This window comes from Chrysemys picta, chromosome 20, assembly GCF_011386835.1.
Source record: "Chrysemys picta bellii isolate R12L10 chromosome 20, ASM1138683v2, whole genome shotgun sequence".
NCBI lineage: Eukaryota > Metazoa > Chordata > Testudines > Emydidae > Chrysemys > Chrysemys picta.
In genome coordinates, this window is record NC_088810.1 from 13,618,301 (window position 1) to 13,633,952 (window position 15,652).

Below are 15,652 nucleotides of genomic sequence, written 5' to 3' on the forward strand. Positions count from 1 at the left end.
GAAAACTCATAATTTGCTGGTCATTACTGTCCTGGTAAAATATGTGTGACATCATTGTATGTAAAGTCATAAGATTATACTGTATGACACTGCTGAGACATGTTCCAAGTTTAGAAAATCAGGCTCAAACCAGTTCCTCAGAGACAAAAGGCAAACTGATGTCTCGGCCAGGTGCCAACATAAACAAATGGACTATCACCTGATTAAGCGGACATTCTTTGGCAGGAAGAAGGGTGTGAGTGGGAAATTTACATCTTGGCAAAGGAACAGCTGGGGGCTTCCCATGCAAACAGACTTTCTGCTCCCGAACCTCAGCTGGAGATGACTTTTAAAAAGGAAAATAACTATAAGAAATGAGAAGAGAGGACACAAATCATCTCTCCCTTCATCCCTACTCATTGACAACACTTGAAAGACAAAGGAAGCATTACTGGATGAGGGAGAGAGATCCTGGCTGGAAGATTCAGCCAGTAAGACTGTAAGGAAAATATGATGAGAGAGAGTTTCACTTTGAATTTGCTTAGCTTGTTAAGTTAGGTATTAGTTTGTGTTTTGCCCTTTATTTCTTTGTAACCAATTCTGACTTTTATGCCTCACTACTTGTCGTCCCTTCAAATCTATCTTTTTGTAGTTAATAAACTTGTTTTATTGTTTTATTTACACCAGTGTGTTTGAAGTGCTTGGGAACTTCATTTGGGATAACAAGATTTGTGCATATCATTTTCTATTAATGAAATGACGGGCCGGTTATTCATTGTTTTGCAGAGATTTGGGAGGCTGTTCATTTATTGGTGAAAATGTTTTCAGATGTTCCTGGGGAAATTAGTCTGGGATTCCCAAAGAAGCCTGAGAGAGTTTCAGTTGCCTGTGAAAATCCCAGTGTGAATGCACAATATTTGCATATGCAAATTTAAAGTAATAAAATTGGTTCACACACTCTGCACAAGTAACCCTTGTGAATCCATCCGCGATCCCCACAAATACACCAGAGTCCATCAGCACTTCCCAGCCACCACCACAGGAATTCTCCTCCCCCCCGGGATGAATTAGAGGCCTCTGCCTAGAGCCCTGTTCCTCATGGCCTGCAATCACAGCTTTCCTTGGAACAAAGGCAGTTACTAGCCTTCATGGCTGCAAAGAAAAGCATAAACCTCACTTGAGTGTAAGCAACACAGCGACGCTGCCTGAGTCTGCAAAGAGCCTGAGCCTGTCACTGTGAGAGTAGTGAAGTGCTCTCTGCATCTCAGAGTGGTTTTAACATCAATATCAGATATTCAGGGGGCCCTGAGAGGAGGCTGTGTGGCAGAAGAGTGCACCAGTCCCCTGTGTACAGAGGTGGATATTTACAGGGGTTAGATCATGGAAGGGGGGAGAGAGAGCAAGCACATGCTGGGTAACATTTCCAGTTTGAATTAATTTAATGGCAGCATGGAGGTGTGTCTTCCAGGCAGGAGCCCTTCAGTCAGGCTGCAGGGATCCCTTTACAGAGTTAACTGAATTACTGTACTTAGAAAACAGAAAAATAACTATATAGAGTCATGCACACTACAAACAGTGCTAGCCTGATGGAGACAGCTCTGGCCTGGGACTCCAGAGAGGAGGGGTTCTTATCTGGCTCTGCCAGTGGCCTGCTATGTGACCTTGGGCAAGTCGCTTCCCTTCTCTGTGCCTCAGTTTCCCCATCTGTAAAGTGACAAGAATGATACTGACTCCTTTTGTAACATGCTCAGTGGCTGTTATTATGCTACCTTCCTTCTCCTCCTGCTTCAGCGTCGTAGCGGCTTCATTTACATGGAGTTTCTGGGGGGCTTTTCTTGCTACAGCCATTGCTTGCTTACTGCCCCAGAACTCCGGCTGCTCTGGCCCTGCGTGGGCGCAGCAGGGAGCGGTTCGCTGCTAGGAACAGTCTCGCCTCTTCCACTAGTTGCAGGCTAGATAACTGGGTTCTGATTTAATCATAACCAAGCCATTTTTCCAGCCTCTGTCGGAGCCTCCTCCCGGCGATCAGCCATATCGACCAGACCCCCAGCGCTGGCAAGTCGCAGCCATTTCCCAGTTCTCCCCTCCCCAGCCAGCGCCGCCGCGGGGCTCCGGGGCTCGCAGCAGCCTGACGCCTCCCCCGGTTCCCGGGAGCCAGACACCGGCGGCTCCCACCGTACGGCCCCAGGTCACGCGTTGGCGGCAGCGGGGGACGGATCGAGGCCGGCCAGGCCCAGGCCCTGGCCCCGCGCGGCCGGGGCTCCCGCCGGCGGGCTGCGGAGAACGCGTGCGCAGTGCGCACCAGCCGGGCCGGCTTCAGGTGCTGGGCCCGGGCGGGCTGGGCCCTGAGAGCGACCGCGGCCTCCGCCTGCTGCAGCCCGGCCTGGGAGGGTGAGACGAGGGGGGGGGGCGGGCCCAGGGGGCTGCGGGACTCAGGGGGGCCAGGCTGGGGTGCGGGGGGTGCCAGGTTGGGGTGTGGGCTGGGGTGCGGGGGGTGCCAGGCTGGAGTTGATAGCTGTGCCGGCTGGGGGTACCAGGCTGGGGTTTGGGGAGTGCCAGGCTGCGGGGTGCTGGCTGTGCCAGGCTCGGGCCTATGGGTGCCAGGCTGGGATGCCAGCTGTGCTGGACTGGAGGAGCTGTGGGTCCTGGCTGGGGGGTGGATGCCAGTTTGGGGGGCTGTGCTAGCTTGGTGGTGCCAGCTGTACTTGGCTCAGCCCTTTGCCCTGCTCAGGGGGTGCTGAGCTAAGGGGGTGCAAGTGCCGGATGGAGAGTGTGTGGGTGCGAGGCTGGGAAATGCCAGCTGTGCCAGGCTCAGCCCTCCACTGCACGCTCGGGGGTACCCATCTCCCACTAGGCATCACCCCTTACAGCCTCCTGTCTCATTGGCCTGCATCAAACCGCCAGCCAGCGGGTTCACAATGCTGAGGGAGTGTCCCGGGCTGTCCTGATCCTTGCAGATACTGCATAGTTAGGAGAAGACTTTGAAACCCAGTGTGTCCCATTGCCCACCCAGCGCCAGAATCACTGCCTGGGGACACCATCCCTGCATTGTCCAGGCATCGCCACGGGCTGCAGGTGCCAGAGGCTGAATTCTGTGGTCGTAGAGCCAAGTCCAGAAGGGACCTTTGTGATCATCTAGTCTGATGCCCTGTATAACACAGGCCAGTGAACTGCCCCAAATAATTCCTAGAGCAGAGCTGTGTTGGGCGGCATTGAGCAAGGAACGTGGAAAACATCTCCTTCCCCAGTGCTATGTGAGTGAGTGGATGGTGTGATAGAGCCCTCCCCTGACCACTGCAGTTAGCACAGGCACAGAAAGTCTTTTTAATTTATAAGGGGGGGGTCACACTCCGAGGATTGCTGTGTGAAAGGGGTCATCAATACAAAAGTTTGAGAACCACTAGGCTAGAGGTTTTATGGAGAGATTTGAAAGGTGAGCAGAGGAGACTGATAAGTCTTCTCCTTATTCCCCTCCCATAATACAAAATAAGGCAGCAAACCCCTTTTACAGTTTCCCTGCAGAACTCACCGACACATGATATTGCAGCAAGCAATTAGCAAGAGTTTTAAAGGGTTAAATGTCTGTTATAATGTTACCTGGGCAGGGCACAGCCATGGGGCTAAGATGACATTTTCTAAGATTTACCCAAAATGTACAGGCTAAATAATTATTATGAGAGCTTGATGAAAATGATACTCTCAGCAATTATACTGTGAAAATGTTTGATATTGGGTCTGGGACTCGCTGCTGGCTTATCCGTGATACTCGGTGTGAAACAGATGCTCTGCTTGGCCTGAGGAGCTATAGTGCCAGAATGTTATCGATTCACCAACACCTTCCCTTGTGATGTTAAGTGTGTGCAGGGTGCAGCCACCCAGGGAGCTTCCTGGAGGTCAGTGAAGGCCAGGTCATTGTGTGGCCCGGCCGGGGGTACTGGTGCTCTGAGGCAGGCAGAGATGTACCCGAGAGTCTGGTGCAGGGAGTCTGGGTGTCTCTTTCACCCACTCCGCCCACCCTCAGGAACTGAACACTGAAATTGAAGCTCTCCCCATGCACCCGCGGGCTGAAATGTGAACATTGTGCAGTCAGGAAATGGCTAGTGACAGTTCTGTGGCACCTGTAGTTCAGGTGTGTCCTGGGGCTGTGTTCCAGGCTGCTGGATCCCTGGGGTGAGCGTCTTCTGTGGGGCAGCTAAAATGAAATGGGTGTTGCACTAAATTAGGGCTCTTCTCCCCCAGTTTAATCTGACTCCAAAAAGCATCCATCATTTCCCTAGAGAAGAGACAATGAGCAGGGTTTAAAATGACCAGGGCTCCATTTCTGTACCTCAGGATTAGACTAATGGGGTGGGGCAGGATAGCTTTCCTCTGGCCCTTGTCACTGCAGGATCTGAGCCCCAGACACACACAAGGAGCAAACAGGAAAAAGCAGGATGTCAAAGTGCCCGGGATCCGTGGGTGCATGTGGGGAAGGTGATGGGGGGAACTGCTGCATGGAGAGCGCTTTCAAAAATCTGTCTTCAGTGGCTCCTTCTCCCAACACCCCAGCCAGAAGCATGGTTTGATCCCCATCTCACCCGGGGTACCAAGATTCAGAGTGGTTGGGAACTAACCCTACAGAACTGCCCAGTGACTGTGGGTGCCTTGGGGACCCCGGGTGGCTGAGGCTGGAGTTTCCAGGTGGCTCTGCACTGCCCGGGTGAGGTGAGGGCAGCAGGAAGGAACGCAGAATCGCCAGCCACTTCCTCGAGGGAGAGCCAGGAGAGATCACGGCTCTGACAGGTGCTGGCATCTGCACAGTGCTGCCAGACTGCCTGGGGACTGGTGCTGCCCGAGGGCTGGGCACCTTGCTCTCCCTTGTCTGTTACCATCTGAACCCCGAGCAGATAATCCTGCTTTTTCTGGGGCCAGCCTGTGATGGGAGCAGCTCTGATACACCCTGCCATCTTCTTCCACCTCCCAGAGATCACGTGCCTCTGGGAAAAGGGACGTCTCAGGCTTGGAAGGGCATCTAGCAATCCCACAATGCCTCAGGCCTGCCAGGGACCCAGCGCTTCAGCCTTAGCACCCCCTTAGCAGGTGCGGGGATATGAATAGGGCCCTGAATCCACAGCGCACTCTGGCCCAGGCCCTGTTCCCCAATGAAGAGGTGTTCATGGATCTGCCCAGCCCAAGGGGGGGGCCATGGGAATTTATCCCAACTCCTCTATGGAGCAGGATTCTTGTTGTGGCTGCCAGGTGCATTCTGGGATTTGGGCTCTGCTTCATGGCCCTAGGGAGTTTGTTCTGGGGGCAGCTAGGCCCGACCTGGGTCAGTGAGCGGGGGGGCACAGGAGGCTGGACCATGCCCTCTCCACTGACCTAGGGTGACCAGATGTCCCAATTTTATAGGGACAGTCCCAATATTTCTTATATAGGCGCCTATTACCCCCCACCTCCCGTCCCGATTTTTCACACTTTCTATCTGGTCACCCTACCCTGACCCCAAACCCCCGGCACTCTGGGGACAGAGTACGTTAGGCCCGGGGCTGGTGGCTGCACTGTCTGGGCTCTGCACAGCCAGCTCTTCTTGACTCCAGTCTCGAAGGGATGGGGAGCGGCCAGACCCATTTGGAGTCGTGCAGGAGTCGGCACACAGCTCTCTGCCTCCAGAGCCCTCCCTCCCCTTCTGGCACTGCCGGGGCTGCCACGTGACTGAGAGAGTGGAACCCTTTTGTTTCATAGCTTCCCAGGCTAGAAGGGACCATGGTGATCATGTAGTTCGACCCCCTGGATAACACAGGCCAAAGACCTGGCCTGAAGTAATTCCTGGAGCAGAGCTGTTAGGGAAACATCCAATCATGATCTAAAAATGGCCAGTGATGGACACTCCACCACCATGACCTTGGTAAATGGTTCCAATGGTTAATTCCCATCACTGGGACACATGCACGCCTTCTTTCCCATCACAATTTGTCTAGCTTCAACTTGTAGCCCTTGGGTCGTGTTTTACCTTTCACTGCTGGATTGAAGAGCCCGTTATTAAATGTTTGTTCCTCATTTAGGTACTTACAGACCGTGATCAAGTCTCCCCTTCACCTTCTCTTGGTTAAGCTAAATAGACTGAGCTCCTGGACTCTCGCTGTTGGGCAGGTTTTCTAACCTATCAGTCATTCCTGTGGCTCTTCTCTGACCCCTCTCCAATTTATCAGCACTGTGCCCCTTAATCCTGCGCAAGCTTAGACAGCGTAGTGACTGCAAGTGGATCTGCCAGGGAGGCCGGGAGCTGGGGTGATGGCAGCTCCCCACCCAGCCCCATAGAATGACAGGTCGACAAGCCCCAGGCTGCAGCCTTGGGTCGGGCTGTGCTCTTCACTCGGCAGCCCTGGCTTGTGTCTCTAGCCCTCCCACTGCCGCCCCGCATGTGTTTCAGCTGTGCCAGCTCCAGCAGCTGGAGCCAGTGTTGGACTCGTGGGGCAGGGCAGGTGCCACCATGTAAGTGTCTGACCCCATTGTCAGGCAGTTAATGGATGGGCTGCAGAGCACGTGGAGTGGATGGTGCCACCTTCCCCCTCCCCTCTGCTGCCCTAGAACAGCAAGGGTTGGAGCCTTTGGGGCCATGGGGATGAAGCTGTGAGGGCCAGGTTGGAACTAGGGATGGGGATGGAGGGAGGCCCTGGGCCAGGTTGGAGATGGGGGCACAGGGGAAGTAGGGTGCTAGGAACAGGGTGTGCCCCCACAGTGCGCTTTCTAACATGCTGCTGTGTCTGCCTGCAGCACCGATGGCGTCGGCCGTCCCTCCAAACTTCTCCTGGGTGGTGCCCGGCAAGCTGGCAGGGCTGGCCATGCCACGGCAGCCTGCACACTACCAGTACATGCATGAGCATGGCATCCGGCACCTGGTGTCACTGACCGACCGCAGCCCACCCTACCACGACACCTGCCCTGGCATCAAGCTCCATCGCCTCCGCATCCAGGACTTCTGTGCCCCGTCGCTGGAGCAGATCAAGCACTTCCTGCAGATCGTGGAGGATGCCAGCACCAAGGGCGAGGTGTGGCCTGTCCGTAACCTCTCCCCGCACACATACACACCCCTGCAGCCTGATTGGCTGTTGGTCTGAGAGCACCATGTGGCTGTGATGCCCAGGAAGTGCCTGCACTCTCCCTGTGTGCTTCCCTTCCTGCTAGAGCCCAGCAACCTGCTGGGACCCAACCAGGAGTTGGGCTCGGGTCTGAAAACAACCCGACCCTTTGGGGCTCAGGTCAGCTCTTATCACCTCTCCCTGCCTGTGGGGTTGGCACGACAGTGGCTGCGTGCCCTGCTCTCGCCGGCCGCCCCTCGCCATGCTGCGTGCGCTGCTCTCGCCAGCCGCCCCCTCGCCACACTGCGTGCGCTGCTCTCACCGGCCGCCCCCTCGCCACGCTGCGTGCGCTGCTCTCGCCAGCCGCCCCCTCGCCACGCTGCATGTGCTGCGGAGTGAGTGCACTGAGGAGATGCAGCAACTCCAAATAACGCAGCTGTGGCCAGAGACAGGTTGCGGGCACAGGGCGTGGGGAGCTGGGAGCCCCCCACCAGGTTGAGCCCCAAGGACGAGGCTGTGGTGTTGGAACGAGGAGGAAGCGTCAGGTTCGGGGTAGGTCTGAAAAGGACTGGACGCTTGGGGCGGGTTTGGGTCGGCTGTGCCTGGGGAGGGTTCAGGTTGGTCTTTAAAACTGGGCCCGAGCAGACCTCTGCTTCAAGCCCAAACTCTGCCCGGAGCAGCATGAAAGGCTCTGGGCCTGCGGGCGGGGATTGCTGCTCTGGGGCAGGTCCCAGGAGAAAGGGCCAAGGTCTGAGCCAGCAGTGCTGGAGTTCCCCCTTCCTGGTGGGGCTGCTCATGCATTGTGCTGTAACCCAGCTTAGGCGTGTCCCCTCTGGGCCTGCCCCTCCACTTAGCGATGGGAACAGCCCTGGTCCCTAGAGCTGGGGTCGTTGTGCCTCCCACTGTGGCTATGGGAGCTTCCCAGTGCTGGCTGGTATGGGACCCAGCTCGAGGTCCAGGCTCTAGCCCCCTGCGCTGTAGGCAGTGTGGGGCCAGAGACACATGGCTATGCCATTCTGATTCCATCCAGTAGAGGGCAAGGTTGAATGCTGGCTAGCTCCCAGGAGGAGGCAGGAGTTGGTGGTGTGGGTTCTGCCGTGGGGACAGTAACAGGGCTTTCCGTGGCCCCACAGGCCCACAAACACGAGGACTGGCATTGCCTATGCCACAGCAAATCTCTGCCTGGGGGCACAGGGCTGGCGTATAACAGCCCCCTGCAGCTCTCTGTGAGCAGCCTGTAACCGCCTTGGAGGGCCCTGGCGCAGCAGGTTCTCAAATGTCACCAAGGATGCGGGGGGATTTCCCAGAGTCACCCCAACTCTGAAGCTGGCCGGGGTGGGGCAGATCTTACAGCTCCTTACCCCTCCCCTCCCCACTCCAGTGGGGCAGGTCCAAGTGCTGTTCTGCGCCAGTGCTCAGCGTGGATTCTGAGGGCACTGCACCATTTCCACCCTGCCACGCCTTCTGGGGCCTGACTGCCCATCATGGAAGCCTGTAGTCCAGACACCCGAGGAGCCATCACTGTGAACGTGGCTTATGCTGAGAAAAATGCTAGGGCAGGAGAGGAGCCTGCCAGCCCCTGGGTATTTCCCACTGCTGATGTCAACCCAGAGGAGTGCCTGGTGCTGGGTGAGCAGAGGGCAGTAATTCTCCTTTAGCCTCATGGCATCTCTCCCCACAGCACAACCAGGGCTTCTGACTACCGGGCCAGCCAGGGCACTCACGCTGGGGACACCCAGCTCTGCCACTCAGTCCCGGAGATGGGGGCAGGCCTCTCCTGCTCTGTGCGGGGACATTTACCTGCTCCCAGGTGGCGAGATGTGAGTGGGGGTGAAGGTACCAGGCCGGGTCTAACTTTGCCGTGTGTTGTTCCCTCAGGCTGTGGCAGTGCACTGCATGCTGGGATTTGGCAGGACGGGAACCATGCTGGCCTGTTACCTGGTGAAGGCCCAGAAAATCACTGGGGTTGATGCCATCCATGAGATTCGGAGAATCCGGCCTGGAGCCATCGAGACCCATGACCAGGAGAAAGCCGTGATCCAGTTCCACCACCACATCAAATAGCCATAGCCGGCGGCGCCCCCCTCTCCCTGCGCGGGGGCGGAGGGTAGAGGGAGAGGGCTGCTCAGCTACACAGACACCTGCAGGAGGCCACTACTGGGCCTGTGGCTGGGCGTTTCTGGACCCATGGAGGGGACCTTCCCAACGCCTCTCAGCAGGGAATGCCTGGCTGCTGAGGGGAGCAGGGGCTGGGATCAGAGCCTGGAGCCAGACCCCATTCTTGGCAGCATCTGCCTGCACTGGGCAGGGGTTACCCCAGCCCCCTTTACTCGAGGCAGAGAGGATGAGCTCTGAATCGGGGAGGGGCAAGGGGCAGCGACGTGGAAGGGGGAGCCCCGTAGGGCAGCGTCTCCTCCAGTCCCCTGTGATCCTTGCCTTGGGAGAGCCAGGCCCCTAGACGGAGTGGGGCTTTGCCCTGCAGGGAGGCTATGCATGCCTGCAGGGTGTGTGGGCTGGAACCTGTCCAGTCAAGGGCTGTAGATGAGGCTGGAGGTGTTGTGGGGTTTATTCTTCTGAGTGCTGCAAACGTGTCCGCCCCCTGCCCTTAATAAAAGAAGCTGGCGTTGGCTCCCCTCGTGGTCTCTGTGTGGGGCACCGTGTGCAGGTCGTAGGCCAGGGAGGGATTTACACCCTGTGCTTCCTGTGAGTGTCCAGTGCTGCACAGAAGTGAAGGGGGCTGGGGAGCAGCTGGGGCAGGTCACTTGCTGGCCATGGGGGTTGTGGCTACATGAGAGGTGGTCTCCCTGCTGTGCAGCCAGTGTGGGATTCTCCGTGGGTGCAGAGGCTGCGGGTCCAGGGCAGCCAGCTGTGCCATGCTGCATCAGGCTCCGTCCTGGGCCCCTGGGCTCTCGGTGCTGCAGGCCAGGCAGTGGGGGCATCTGCTGCTGTAAACCAGCTTTCCCAGCACACGGCCTATCTTCTCCAAGGCCAGCAAGAGACTGGGAGCCTCAGACCAGACTGGAGGGGCACTTCCCTCCTGGCACCTGCGTCACCCCCTCCCGCAAGCCACGCCTGCTGCTAACGCTGGAAAGTACCTGCCACAGAGTTAGATCCAGAGGAATGGCTGGAAAGCGCCCAGGGTCCTTCCCTTGCTGTGCAGAGGGGGCCTGGCTGTTAGAGGGTTCTAGGCCATTCCCTCTGCCCCAGGGCCCCCACACCAGACATCACAGCCTTAAAGCCACTATGCTTAGCACAGCTGTCCCGGGTGGGAGCAGGGAGTGGCCGTGCAGCTGCAGGGCCCAGGAGCTGAGCTGCTCCCGTAGCTGTGCCTGGCTTGTGCCAGCCTGGAGCAATAGCTGTGTGTCCGGCTGTTTGGCTGACGGTGGGCCCTAAATACAAACCAATCAGCTGGGGGCAGTTTGGAGCCCTGTTTGTGCTCCTCCCTCTTCCCAACTCCGCCTAGGCAGGCTGCAGGATTTGTCAGTGCGGCTGAGAAGAGGAATGAGGATTTCCCACTCCTAGAGAAGGGAGCAGGCCTGCGTGAGCCTTTGCCCTTTTACTCCAGAGCTGCATTTGCCTTCATCATAGCAGTGCCCACTAGCCTGGGTCCTGGCTGTTAGTTAGCTGTGGAGTTGCAGTAGCTCCTAGAGGCTGCAGTCCTAGGTGCTGTACAGGCACATGACTAGCCAGTGCCTTCCCAAGGCACTTACGATCAAATTTTACATGTTGGTTGCTTCAAAGGCCTCCCCTGTAGTGCCCCAGAACTCAGCGGTTAATCTGCAGATTCACTGGGCTGTTGGGAATCAAGATTCCTTGTTCTGTTCCCCTCCAAGCAGAGTGTAGCCTAGGTCAGAGGCACCATAGCCAAGCACTTAGCGTGGCACATTCCTTTTGAAAGGCAGCGTGGCCAAGTGGCTCTGCCAGACTGAAGAAGGTTCTATTCCCAGCCGTGCCAGCAGTGACCTCGTGCAGCTTCCCCTTCTGTGAAATAGATGCATGGCACTTTCCTCCTGTTGCGGTGGGGCTCTGTGACCTTGGTTGATAAGGGCTGTAAAGTGCACAGAGATATTGACAGGTTTCAGAGTAGCAGCCGTGTTAATCTGTATCCGCAAAAAGAACAGGAGTACTTGTGGCACCTTAGTCTCTAAGGTGCCACAAGTACTCCTGTTCTTTTTAGAGATATTAATGGCAGTTGGAAGAGCTGGACTGCTAGTCTCCACAGGTAGCTCTAGGCCAGATGGTGCGTTATAGGGGCCTTTTGCTCTGTTTTTCTCAGGAATGCAGGGCTGACTGGATGTACCATGCAAGGCGCTTGGCAAGACTGAAAAGAGTTTGGGCTGCTTTCCTCCAGTAGAAACCCTCCTGGCCTTTGCCCAGCGGTGGCCCCTGAAACCATGGCTTCACCGGGCATCAGCTCTCTGCCTTCCCTTTGCTCTGTGCAGGGAGCAGAGGGAGCTGTGTCTTGGGAGCCAGGGGCAACAAGTAGCTCTCTGGGTGGAAGCATCTGTCTCCTCCCTCGTCTGTGGTCTGTTCATTTGTTTGCTGTGCGCCTGCTGGATTGACATTTATAGTGCGGTCTGTTTGGGGGCTGGGTGTTGAGCCAAGCAGCCTGCTAGGCAAGGCTGAGAGCTTCCCATGTCCTCTGATTCCTCGTCCCTTTAGGGTCCCTTAACGAGGGGGAGAGGCTACTCAGGGAGAACAGGGCATTAAAAAGCCAACTCCTAAGTGACTGCAGGCGTTTCGCCAGCGAGTTTAGGGAGGGAATGTGGGAGCCAGATACACCTGATTAACAATCTGACCTCAGGCCAATTAACACCCCCCTCCAAAAAATCCCTACTAAGCCTGCAGGAGTAAAAGGAATGCAGGCAGAAGTCCAGCGGGGGGGGGCTGTCCAGTTTATTGCACTGAACGCAGCATGTACGATTACCTGCCTTGTGGGCCGGTGGCCTGTGTGCTGTCAGTGCAAGGAGCTCTTGGCCTGCAGAGTGCGTACGGGACCCTGAGACCAGAGTGGCTGAATTGGAGGAGCTAAGGGAGACAGAGGTACAAAGAGGCTTTCTGGGACACAGAAGAGTGGTCCTATGCCCAGTCTGACAGCAACTGTGCAGCTGAGGAGGATGAAAGTCTCAGTGAAGGAGAACATCAAGCTGGAGCAGAGGGAAATGATCCCATAGTTGGGACTCTCCTTCCAGATGATGTCATGATATCCTCTTGCACTGACCTCTCTGGGGGAGGGGAGCCCAGTTATCAGAAAGAATCAGATAATAGTAATGGGGGACTGGATTTTTAGAAATACAGATAGCTGGGTTTGTCATAACAAGGAGAACTGCATGGTAAATTGCTTGTTGGGTATGATGGTTGCGGATCTCACAAGCCATCTCGACCAGAGGTTCCCAAATTTTCTTATTGCATACCCCCTTCCAGATCTACCAGCTGCCTGCGGACCCCCTTCCACATCTACCAGCTGCCCACGTACCCCCTTCCAGATCTACCAGCTACCTGCATACCCCCTTCCACATCTACCAGCTGCCCACGTACCCCCTTCCAGTTCTACCAGCTCTCCGTGTACCCCCTTCCACATCTACCAGCTGCCCACGTACCCCCTTCCAGACCTACCAGCTCTCCGTGTACCCCCTTCCACATCTACCAGCTGCCCACGTACCCCCTTCCAGATCTACCAGCTCTCCGTGTACCCCCTTCCACATCTACCAGCTGCCCACGTACCCCCTTCCAGATCTACCAGCTCTCCGTGTACCCCCTTCCACATCTACCAGCTGCCCACGTACCCCCTTCCAGATCTACCAGCTGCCTGCGGACCCCCTTCCACATCTACCAGCTGCCCACGTACCCCCTTCCAGATCTACCAGCTCTCCGTGTACCCCCTTCCACATCTACCAGCTGCCCACGTACCCCCTTCCAGATCTACCAGCTCTCCGTGTACCCCCTTCCACATCTACCAGCTGCCCATGTACCCCCTTCCAGTTCTACCAGCTACCTGCGGACCCCCTTCCACATCTACCAGCTGCCCACGTACCCCCTTCCAGACCTACCAGCTCTCCGTGTACCCCCTTCCACATCTACCAGCTGCCCACGTACCCCCTTCCAGATCTACCAGCTCTCCGTGTACCCCCTTCCACATCTACCAGCTGCCCACGTACCCCCTTCCAGATCTACCAGCTCTCCGTGTACCCCCTTCCACATCTACCAGCTGCCCACGTACCCCCTTCCAGACCTACCAGCTCTCCGTGTACCCCCTTCCACATCTACCAGCTGCCCACGTACCCCCTTCCAGATCTACCAGCTCTCCGTGTACCCCCTTCCACATCTACCAGCTGCCCACGTACCCCCTTCCAGTTCTACCAGCTACCTGCGGACCCCCTTCCACATCTACCAGCTGCCCACGTACCCCCTTCCAGACCTACCAGCTCTCCGTGTACCCCCTTCCACATCTACCAGCTGCCCACGTACCCCCTTCCACATCTACCAGCTCTCCGTGTACCCCCTTCCACATCTACCAGCTGCCCACGTACCCCCTTCCAGATCTACCAGCTCTCCGTGTACCCCCTTCCACATCTACCAGCTGCCCACGTACCCCCTTCCAGTTCTACCAGCTACCTGCGGACCCCCTTCCACATCTACCAGCTGCCCACGTACCCCCTTCCAGACCTACCAGCTACCTGCATACCCCCTTCCACATCTACCATCTGCCCACGTACCCCCTTCCAGACCTACCAGCTCTCCGTGTACCCCCTTCCACATCTATCAGCTGCCCACGTACCCCCTTCCAGATCTACCAGCTCTCCGTGTACCCCCTTCCACATCTACCAGCTGCCCACGTACCCCCTTCCAGATCTACCAGCTCTCCGTGTACCCCCTTCCACATCTACCAGCTGCCCACGTACCCCCTTCCAGATCTACCAGCTCTCCGTGTACCCCCTTCCACATCTACCAGCTGCCCACGTACCCCCTTCCAGATCTACCAGCTCTCCGTGTACCCCCTTCCACATCTACCAGCTGCCCACGTACCCCCTTCCAGATCTACCAGCTCTCCGTGTACCCCCTTCCACATCTACCAGCTGCCCACGTACCCCCTTCCAGATCTACCAGCTCTCCGTGTACCCCCTTCCACATCTACCAGCTGCCCACGTACCCCCTTCCAGATCTACCAGCTCTCCGTGTACCCCCTTCCACATCTACCAGCTGCCCACGTACCCCCTTCCAGATCTACCAGCTCTCCGTGTACCCCCTTCCACATCTACCAGCTGCCCACGTACCCCCTTCCAGATCTACCAGCTCTCCGTGTACCCCCTTCCACATCTACCAGCTGCCCACGTACCCCCTTCCAGATCTACCAGCTCTCCGTGTACCCCCTTCCACATCTACCAGCTGCCCACGTACCCCCTTCCAGACCTACCAGCTACCTGCATACCCCCTTCCACATCTACCAGCTGCTCACGTACCCCCTTCCAGACCTACCAGCTCTCCGTGTACCCCCTTCCACATCTACCAGCTGCCCACGTACCCCCTTCCAGACCTACCAGCTCTCCGTGTACCCCCTTCCACATCTACCAGCTGCCCACGTACCCCCTTCCAGATCTACCAGCTCTCCGTGTACCCCCTTCCACATCTACCAGCTGCCCACGTACCCCCTTCCAGATCTACCAGCTCTCCGTGTACCCCCTTCCACATCTACCAGCTGCCCACGTACCCCCTTCCAGATCTACCAGCTCTCCGTGTACCCCCTTCCAGATCTACCAGCTGCCCACGTACCCCCTTCCAGATCTACCAGCTCTCCGTGTACCCCCTTCCACATCTACCAGCTGCCCACGTACCCCCTTCCAGATCTACCAGCTCTCCGTGTACCCCCTTCCACATCTACCAGCTGCCCACGTACCCCCTTCCAGATCTACCAGCTCTCCGTGTACCCCCTTCCACATCTACCAGCTGCCCACGTACCCCCTTCCAGATCTACCAGCTGCCTGTGTTCCCCTACCAGAATACAGGTTTTATATTTTAAGTCTTTTAATGTCCAAGCAGTGTACAAAAGGTACAAATTATAATACACAAACACACGATATAAAGGACTATAATACATATAATTTACTATCTTAATTTTAATGTATGCGTACTTTTGACCAATGTAAAGAATGGCTTAGTAGTACCGCTCACCATTAACATGACAGATGAGGTTGTTTGAGCACAGGCGTATAATGTTTGCCATCATAGGTGATAATTTGAATCGTAAGTTGTTTTCTACACAGAGGCAGTGACGATACTTTGGTTTCATTCCAGTGTGTGATGAAAATCCACTTTCACACAGGTGCATTGTAGCAAATGGCATCAAAACCTTGAACAGCCCCGTCTGAGAATTCAGGGAATTCTGCTCGCATCTGGATTCAAAACTCAGCCAACTGCTTTTGTTCCAACTGCAGAGCGAAGTATTGGCTGCTCATGACACGGGTCACTAATTGAGTTAGGACATCATTGGCCATGTCATCAATTCGATGTGTTGTTTGATAACGGACTAACTGAATTAATTTTTTGGCCTTCTCTCCAAGCATAGTGCTTACCATGTCTGCCGCCGCAGGTCATGTTCGTTCCTCTGCTACGGT

General features: G+C 56.3%; 1 protein-coding gene across 6 annotated transcripts; it reads left to right on the forward strand.

Moving 5' to 3' along the window:
• The first annotated feature begins 299 nt into the window (after positions 1–299).
• LOC101947470 (dual specificity protein phosphatase 23) lies at positions 300–9,668 on the forward strand. Of its 6 annotated transcripts, none has more exons than XM_042842480.2 (3): positions 300–478; positions 6,736–7,010; positions 8,919–9,668. In XM_042842480.2, exons 2-3 carry the CDS (start codon positions 6,741–6,743, stop codon positions 9,102–9,104), a joined length of 456 nt encoding a protein of 151 aa, XP_042698414.1. In that variant the 5' UTR covers positions 300–478; positions 6,736–6,740; the 3' UTR covers positions 9,105–9,668. The 6 variants fall into 6 exon arrangements, with proteins under 6 accessions (XP_042698414.1, XP_005310907.1, XP_005310906.1 ...); XM_005310850.5 differs by lacking the exon at positions 300–478 and adding an exon at positions 1,710–2,034; XM_005310849.5 differs by lacking the exon at positions 300–478 and adding an exon at positions 2,041–2,370.
• The last annotated feature ends 5,984 nt before the right edge of the window (positions 9,669–15,652 follow it).

Bases quoted from the DNA above. Each gene is read 5' to 3' on its own strand.
- LOC101947470 (XM_042842480.2), top strand. From the start codon at position 6,741: ATGGCGTCGGCCGTCCCTCCAAACTTCTCCTGGGTGGTGCCCGGCAAG. The intron at 7,011-8,918 runs GTGTGGCCTGTC...TTGTTCCCTCAG, and splicing joins ATGCCAGCACCAAGGGCGAG to GCTGTGGCAGTGCACTGCAT.